The sequence below is a fragment of the Coregonus clupeaformis genome, chromosome 17 (assembly GCF_020615455.1).
Source record: "Coregonus clupeaformis isolate EN_2021a chromosome 17, ASM2061545v1, whole genome shotgun sequence".
Lineage (NCBI taxonomy): Eukaryota > Metazoa > Chordata > Actinopteri > Salmoniformes > Salmonidae > Coregonus > Coregonus clupeaformis.
Genome location: NC_059208.1, coordinates 6,415,845 through 6,424,781, shown reverse-complemented (window position 1 = coordinate 6,424,781; position 8,937 = coordinate 6,415,845). Strand labels below are relative to the sequence as shown.

The 8,937-nt window shown below is 42.6% G+C and overlaps 1 protein-coding gene across 1 annotated transcript; it reads left to right on the top strand.

The window, feature by feature from the left end:
* The first annotated feature begins 3,482 nt into the window (after positions 1 to 3,482).
* Positions 3,483 to 7,090, top strand: LOC121585597. The gene is made up of 3 exons (XM_041901920.1): positions 3,483 to 3,608; positions 4,967 to 5,220; positions 5,613 to 7,090. The coding sequence occupies exons 1-3, from the start codon at positions 3,567 to 3,569 to the stop codon at positions 6,481 to 6,483; spliced, it is 1,167 nt and encodes a 388-aa protein (XP_041757854.1). The 5' UTR covers positions 3,483 to 3,566; the 3' UTR covers positions 6,484 to 7,090.
* The last annotated feature ends 1,847 nt before the right edge of the window (positions 7,091 to 8,937 follow it).

The window sequence follows — 8,937 nt, the reverse complement described above, 5'->3', positions numbered from 1 at the left end:
TTGATGGCAGGACCAGCAAAAATTTAACTGGGACAAAACATTTGCAATCAAATCATCATTAAATGATCATAAAATAATAGCCTACCATGCCCTCCTGTAATTGATTGCACACAACTAACATGTGATTTCGCAATACAGACCAAATATTCTTATAGCCCTACAGTACGTAAATCTATGACTCTTGCATTTAACATGTGACTCACATAGACCTACACATAATAACACATAGCCTATAATGAATAGATTATGAGACTAGAACATAATGCCCTGATATAACAGTAATAATCACAATAGACAGCCATAGCCTATATAGACTAGAACAGTGGTCACCAACCCTTTCTTAGTCGAGATCACTTTATGAGTCAAAATGCAAACTGAGTGTAATTCTCTGCTGGGTGCAGGAGATCAAGTGTGCCTACAATGTATTTTGTGATATCAATGAAATGATCAATAGTCTATAAGGCCTAACTATAGCACATGGGTGGAGAAGCACAGAGCAAAGTTCTATTTCCAAAACTCAAGTCTCAAGCTAGGCAATATGATAAGACTGATAATAGGTCCGTTGTTGTAGCTCATCGTAGCATAAATGGAAGTCACTTTTTTATTTTTTTCACTGGACTGATGGTTGAAGTGGAGAAGTGTGTTTCATGAGTTCTAAAAGCGTTGAATAAAAGCATTGTTGTAGCGATGATCATGGTCTCTGAATGTACTGAAACTGTCTTTAAGGCCCAAGATTAGATCAATGCAATCAGTGATTGATATAGAGGGGGACTGGAAGCCCTTCGTGGCGAAATCACTGATATCAAATAACTTGGCAAATGCTCCAACATCCTCTTCTATACACAGACTCTTGAAAAAATTGAACAATGAGCTTTGTTTGGCCATTTTACTGTTTTTTGCTAGCCAAGTTGGCTAGTGAGTCTTGGCTAGCTAGCGAACGGTGAGAAGCCTACACAGTGTAGCCTAGCCTACACAGCGATAGTTACTGATTACTGCACATGGTATCAGTGCGAAGTGACACATGCCAGAACCCACACATTATTTTGGAATTGATAAGTAATTTGTTTTTATTGTTTTTTCCCCCGGTAAATAATCAAGCATAATTCAAATTCATTATAAAGGCCTAAATTAAATATATTTAATGTACAGCACTAGATTTTATGTAAGATGTCTTTGAGTGTCCTGAAAGGCATCTGACAAATAACATGTATTATTATTATTATTATTATTATTATTAGTAGTAGTAGTATTACTGAGCATACAAAACATTAAGAACACCTGCTCTTTCCATGACATAGATGTACCAGGTGAATCCAGGAGAACGCTATGATCCCTTATTGATGTTACTTCAATCAGTGTAGATGAAGGGGAGGAGACAGGTTAAAGAAGGATTTTTAAGCCTTGAGACAATTGTGTACGTGTGCCATTCAGAGGGTGAACGGGCAAGACAAAAAACGTAAGTGCCTTTGAACGGGGTATGGAAGTAGGTGTCAGGCCGGTGCACCGGTTTGTGTCAAGAACTGCAACATGCTGGGTTTTTCATGCTCAACAGTTTTCCGTGTGTATCAAGAATGGTCCACCACCCAAAGGACATCCAGCCTACTTGACACAACTGTGGGAAGCATTGGAGTCAACGTGGGCCAGCATCCCTGTAGAACGCCTTCGACACCTTGTAGAGTCCATGCCCCCGACGAATTGAGGCTGTTCTGAGGGCAATATATATATCCCTTTAGTTTCCCCACCCCCTCCCTACCCCCATCCCCTCCCTACTGCTTGCTATGAATTGCATTTCATGGTGTATGCATGTTCAGGCCAGTGCTTGACTTGGACTGAGAGAGGCGCCGGTACTCATTTTGGGTGCTGGTACCATTTATATTTAGGTGCAGGAAATATTCTATAAGAGGTGCAGGAACTCAAGCAGAATAACATTTTAGGTGCCGGTACTCAGTTCTTGTAAGCTCCTGCCCAAGTCAAGTGCTGTGCTTCGGGTAAAAAGACAAATAATGACCTGTTGAGAACACTGACAAGTAGAGAATACATTTTTTGGGGGGCTCAATCTGATTGGGTGGGCCTGGCACCCAAGTGGGTGGATCTACGCCCACCCGTGTCCACCCGTGCCTATGCCCCTGCAAAGATCTACACCACCTTGTAGACAATGGATAAAAGTGTCAGTTAGGTCAACTGGAGGTAAATCATGTACAAACTTGCTGCTGTTTGAGACTGATGTTGAGATACAGGAACTCCTGCAGGCAGCACACTAGAGTCTCATGTCTAATCTAACCTGTCTGAATAGATTTACACAGGAATGTGAGTAGGTAACTGCATGCCATATGCAATAGGCTACCGATTAAAGCAAGATCACAGACACTTTTGTTATTCTAACCTATATTACTCCCATGCATAGTGGCACATACAATACACTGTAGCCTGCTGTCAGATAGCAAACTAATCTTTCTCTATCAGTTTATGTAGAAATTAACTAAGGGCTCGATTCAATCCGTAGCACTGAAGTTCCGCGTTACAGCATGATTGAAATTTAAAGGCAATGTTCCCGCGTTCGCAGAGACTGCATTCACGGTAAACTATGCAGATGTTGGCTCAATCGGAAATTACCTTTACATTTCAAGTGCGCTATAACGATACAGATTGCATCAAGCCCTAAGATATTTGGATATATTGACAGACAAGATCAGGTACACGTCCCTAGCTTCCTCTGAAGTTCTCCAAACTCCATCCATATCTCTGGAATCACTACTTGACTTCTATCCAGTGATGCAGTGAGATAACCACACACTGAGAGTACCACAGTTCAGAAATAGACTTCAGTGGTGTCTGGTGACATCTAGTGGTCATAATACAACACTAACATTCCCCATTATGATTCACTCCTAAATACATTTGATTTGAACAAAATGCCATTGATCTCATGTAGTTTTCTAGTCAATAGGCTTTAATCAATAGGTCATTAAAGAATGAAAACAGTACTTGATAACTACCCTGCATGTGGAGCCATTGGCCATTGGCACACTACCCTAGCCTCCTGTAGCTCAGTTGGTAGAGCATGGCGCTTGCAACGCCAGGGTTGTGGGTTCGATTCCCACGGGGGGCCAGTATGAAAAATGTATGCAATCACTAACTGTAAGTCGCTCTGGATAAGAGCGTCTGCTAAAATGACTAAAATGTAAAAATGTAAAATGTCTGCTACATGTGGAGTCATGGTTATTAAGGATGAAACCAGTACCAGTCCCCAGGCTGGCTGGCAAGCTGCTGTCCAGTACCATCACCCTGACCCTGTATGAAAACACTACCATGTGGAGTCATGGTTCTCTCCAGGTGTCCCTGAGCTGGATTTGGGATCATTACAGATGGCCCTGCTGCCCGCTGACCCTAATCCTCCTAATGATCTTACAGCCAGTCAGCAGGCAACTAAAACCTACCTGCCCTGCCCTTTACTGTAGTGTTATCCCATCCCCTGCTTTCAGGCCAGTGCTGGACACAGCACGGAAAGGGACAGGGGAAAACACTAACAACAACAGCCTTTCCTCCTGGGCTCTCTCAGGGAAGAAATGATTCTGCAAAAATTCAAGCTAGAGGAATTTGCCAAACCTGTGAGTATTATAGATGTATATCATCATCACTTACCTATCTCCTTCCTAGTTGTGTTGTATCTTATTGGGATTATATATATACACTGACTATACCAAACATTAAGAACACCTTCTTTATATTGAGGTACCCCCCCCTTTGCCCTCAGAACCTCAATTTGTCGGGGCATGGACTCTACAAGGTGTCGAATGTGTTCCACAGGGATGCTGGCCCATGTTGACTCCAATGCTTCCCACAGTTGTATCAAGTTGGCTGGATGTCCTTTAGGTGGTGGACCATTCTTGATACACACGGAAAACTGTTGAGCGTGAAAACCCAGCAGCATTGCAGTTCTTGACACAACCGCTGCGCCTGGCACCTACTACCATACCCAATTCAAAGGCACTTAAATATTTTGTTTTGTCCTTCACCCTCTGAATGGCACACATACACAATCCATGTCTCAATTGTCTCAAGGCTTAAACATCCTTCTTTAACCTGTCTCCTCCCCTTCATCTACAATGATTGAAGTGGATTTAACGTGACATCAATAAGGGATCATAGCTTTCACCTGAATTCACCTGCTCAGTCTATGCCATGGAAAGAGCTCATAATGTTCATACTGTTTTGTACACTCAGTGTATATTGGCGGTAGGACACATTGTATGATGCTTATTAATGTACACATGCAGTGAAATTATCAGACATTGCTTGTTATATGCGGTCTATAACCTTTTCAGGAATGAATTACACTATTTAGAAGAGGAAGAAATTATTGGTTAAATGTGTACAATGTTTGCATCAGTTTCTGTAATGTACAGCTATATTCTAGGTTTACATTAACCACTATCTTCAGGAAATTGTTATTCTGATTAATTAGGTGATTCATTAGTTTAATGTTATACAAAATATATGAGCTACTTTAACAGTCTTTATGAGCTGAGAAATCACAAAGAAAATTGCATTTTCCTCATAAAACTAATGAGAATATTGAGATCTGTGGAAAACAATCTCAAGTAAGATATTTAATTCTTGATATCAAGGTTTTTTACTGAGCAATCATTCAGTTATGAATGTTCCATTCCTATGCCAATGTTTTTGAATGAATTGAAGCTTTAAATTGGCTATCTTTGTGGAAATCTGCAATGGAATGTTGAACTCAACAAGACGTTTACAATGAGTATACAAAGTAAGACAGTTCGACAACCTCTAGAGCATACAGTATTTAACATTGATGGGTCTGCTTTATAAGTATAAGTATTCAATACTTTGCTATAATTTCATCTGACGGCTTTTCAGTGTTGATTGTCTGTGTTAGATATTCATGTAATGTAAGCGAGTGAGTGATATTAATTTGTGAGTGATGTGTGTTTTGGTGCAGGGCTTGCCCCGACCAGAAGGCCTGCTGACCTCTCAGGCTAAAAATACCATGATGCATCTCACCGGCCAGAACCACCGGCTGGCGTCTAAAAATGTATGTGATTCCAAAACACCTGGCCTCCATCTGTCAGCTACACAGGGAGGGGAAGAGGAGGAGGTGGTGATGGTGAGTCGGCTTAAGCCTGGCTCTGCCATACTGCCAACTCTGGGCCTAGAGGGCCCTGCCACCCAGAGAGACTCCTCGCTCCTGGTCAGGTATGTATTATGTACTGTTGGCTCACTTGGCTGAGGCAGCTGTACATGTATTTTAAATGTGTCAACAAAAAATAATTTGTTCATTCATTCATTCATTCATTCATTCATTCATTCATTCGTTCATTTGTTCCTTCCTTCCTTCCTTCCTTCCTTCCTTCCTTCCTTCCTTCCTTCCTTCCTTCCTTCCTTCCTTCCTTCCTTCCTTCCTTCCTTCCTTCCTTCCTTCCTTCCTTCCTTAAATCCTTCCTTCCTTCCTTATTTATTTCCTTCCTTCCTTCCTTCCTTCCTTCCTTCCTTCCTTCCTTCCTTCCTTCCTTCCTTCCTTCCTTCCTTCCTTCCTTCCTTCCTTCCTTCCTTCCTTCCTTCCTTCCTTCCTTCCTTCCTTCCTTCAGGTCCAGGTCTCCCCTGCCTGGCTCATCTCGAGAGAGGGAGAACCTGCCCCCGCGGCGGCCTCTGAAGCTGGCCCCTCTGGAGCTGCCCAGGGAGGTACAGAAGGCCCAGAGACAGAAGATGAAGGGGATTGGGCTGCAGGCCAAGACTGCTGCCCGCAAACTGGACACTACGGTAGGGGACCAACACTGCCACAGGAAGGTGAAGGCCTGTGGGGTGAGAGGAGAGGGACCAGAACTGGTTAAAGGTGCGGCAGAGTGTGTCTCCACCCCAGCCACACGTCCCCTACCCCTGACTGAAACAGCTCCCAGAGTCCAGCGACAGCAGAAGGTTCAGAGAGCGGATCTTGCTCATACCAACCCAATCCAGAGACACACAGGAGACAGGCTCTCAGAAGACGCTGGTACTGCCATTAAAGACCTCCATCCTCCTCCTAGCAGCAAACCAGCCTCTCCCTCTGCCTCTTTCCCCGTCAGTGCCAAAGCTCAGGCCCAGCAGGCGGTAGCACCATATGGCGAGGAGAGCGTATGCCAAGCGACCGGCACGTTCCAGCAGGAGACCGGTAAAAAGAGGCTACGTCTGAGGAGGGCAGAGCGCCTCGAAGAGGATCAGAGCAAATCTAACATGTCAACAGGAGGATTACCTGGGGAAGAGGCCAAGCTGGCAGGAGGTGTCCAGCAGGGAAAAGCCCTGAGGGTAGAAAAGACAGAGAAGGCTCTGAGGACAGAGAAAGCCCTGAAGGAGGCCAGTCGCATGCTGGAGAAGGCTTCCAGGAAGAACGCCAGGCCGGAATCACCGGAGAACCCGCTGGAAGTGTCTGGAAAGGCCATCAGGAGAATGGCAGTGAGCAACCTCCAGGACGCTGTCCTTTGACCTCTGACCTCTGATCTTTGACCTCTTAACCCCTGACTCCTTTTGACCAGCCCAGGAATTAGTGAAAACAGACTTGATAGTGTTAAACGGTGTGTTTACTTGCGCTTATCACCTGGAGATTACTATAGAAAAGCCCCTGTATCTTACTTCACACAACATCTGGTATTCAAAGCAACAAGCCAGTTACCCTGGCAGGCAGTATGTACAGTATAGTATATAACACAGGATAAATATATTATGGACCAAAAACATACTTATTTATTTATTATTTTGTAGAAATGATGATGCTTGTAATAAAAAATGTTGCATACCAACATGGTTCTATTAGAATATGTCAAAAATAGTAACATTTAACCATTATAGATATTCTGATGAGATATGTCTGCATATGCAGGTGACATAATTATATTTGAGCTTCACAGAGTATGTAAAGCTATGCGAAACTGACATGCATTCAGGGATTATTATCAAGGACTCATCTGACCGATACATTGGCTTCATCTATGACCACTGAAACAGTTCCATCTAGTCCAAACAATGGCATTGATTCGTAACATATCAGAACTCACAAACAGAGCTGCAGCAGTAATCAGATGTTTACATTGACAACAGCAAATAAAGTTCATGAGATTTGAAATATGCCATTGTTATGTCTTTTCTGAATCAGCCACCCCATAGATTGGGTACTGTGTGTTTAGTCCTTCAGTTCATTATATCATCTTTCTGCACCTTAGCTACTTTGTCAGGTGTGCATTAGATTCCTGTAGTTCATATAATCTAAGAAGAATGCAGTAGTGGTGCGTGGGTAAAATCACAGGGGAAGCCAGAAGAAAAGCCATATTACAACCTATGTGTTGTGATAATTGCGTTGTTTGCTCTATAACCTGTTAGTTCATATGCCTTGACACCGTGATATATAGGACTAAGGCTGAGACAATAAGAAGACACAGTGGCAGAATAAATTCAACCACACCTTTGTTTCATCACAAAACCGGAGAGCAACATCTGTCCGGTGGAGTCCACAAATCATATTGCATGTAACAAACAGTTACATGACCTGCAGCATGGTCTAGCGAGTTAATGTTTCCAACATTTTCGGACCATTAAACAACTATTGATTTAGAACCACGGAGAGTTACCACAAGTCGCAAAGAAAACAGGAGCTGCCTCCACTATTCTAACACCATTTCAACATCATCAAATCACCTATGGTTAATCTAATACAGTGACAATTAAAAGATACCAGAAACGATTTTGTCCAATCAACGTAAGCTAAATATGATATGGCTGTTTTCTGTGTGTGTGTGTGTGTATGTGTGTGTGTGTGTGCGTGCAAGTAGAAAAAACATGACTCACCCTACTTGTAGAGAAACGCCAATGCTATCCTCTCTTTCATGTTGATAAAACGGTCTATCACTCTGTCATACAGTACACCAGGTTTCTTCAATTCCGGTCCTGGAGGGCCGAAACACCTCTGTTTTTCATCCTCTCCTTCTAATCTGGGGATAATTCAGACCTGGGACACCAGGTGAGTGCAATTAACTACCAGGTAGAAATAAAAACAGAAGTGTTACGGCCCTCCAGGACCGGAATTGAAGAACCCTGCAGTACACAGTTTTATATTTTGTTGTCCAAGGGTACCTGGCTAAATTGCATGCTCTCTAGCCTAACTTCCATTCATGGGCAACGTTAGCTAGTTACATTAGTTACATTAGCCTTCTACATCTAGCTACATATTGAACTGCAATCCTCTCACACGAGGGGCACAACAATGAATGAATGAATGGTTGGATCAGAATCGCCATTATAATCATTGGCCAGTACTGAGAATTAAGTAAAACCACAAGTCCAAATCCCTATCTCCATCAATGGCTAATTTAGGAAAGGGCCAATTTTAGCTAGCTAACCACCGGAGGACAACAACAAAACGAGATGCAACAATTCAAGTTGTTTCTGTCAATGAGGTATGCTCTCAATGCGATTTGATAGGAGTGACGCCAAATCAAAACTGGCTTCCCTTTACACTTTTTTTGGTGTGCCAGGACCATTCACAGTTGAGCTCACTCAGTTTAGCTCAATGATGATTGGCTATTATTTAATACTTTTCAAGGGAGGGCAAATGCTCGCTGGTTTCCCTTGCATTCAATGCTACGGGCGGCAACAATGTCATACTCTTTTGGACCAGACAGCATCAGATAGATGTCCTACACATACAGAGGCAGAGGGGCGCTGTTTCGCTCGTTCAGATGCTTTCTCCGGTGAGATACATTCAGCTTCTTGCGAATTGAAGGAAAATTATGAAACACAGATAGACGAAAGATAAAAATGTTATATACATTGTAGAATAATAGGGAAGACATCAAAACTATGAAATAACATATAGTAACCCAAAAAGTGTTAAACAAATCCAAAGAGATTTTATATTTGAGATTCTTCAAAGTAGACTCCCTTTGC

Bases quoted from the DNA above. Each gene is read 5' to 3' on its own strand.
- LOC121585597 (XM_041901920.1), top strand. From the start codon at position 3,567: ATGATTCTGCAAAAATTCAAGCTAGAGGAATTTGCCAAACCT. The intron at 3,609-4,966 runs GTGAGTATTATA...GTTTTGGTGCAG, and splicing joins TAGAGGAATTTGCCAAACCT to GGCTTGCCCCGACCAGAAGG. The intron at 5,221-5,612 runs GTATGTATTATG...TCCTTCCTTCAG, and splicing joins GACTCCTCGCTCCTGGTCAG to GTCCAGGTCTCCCCTGCCTG.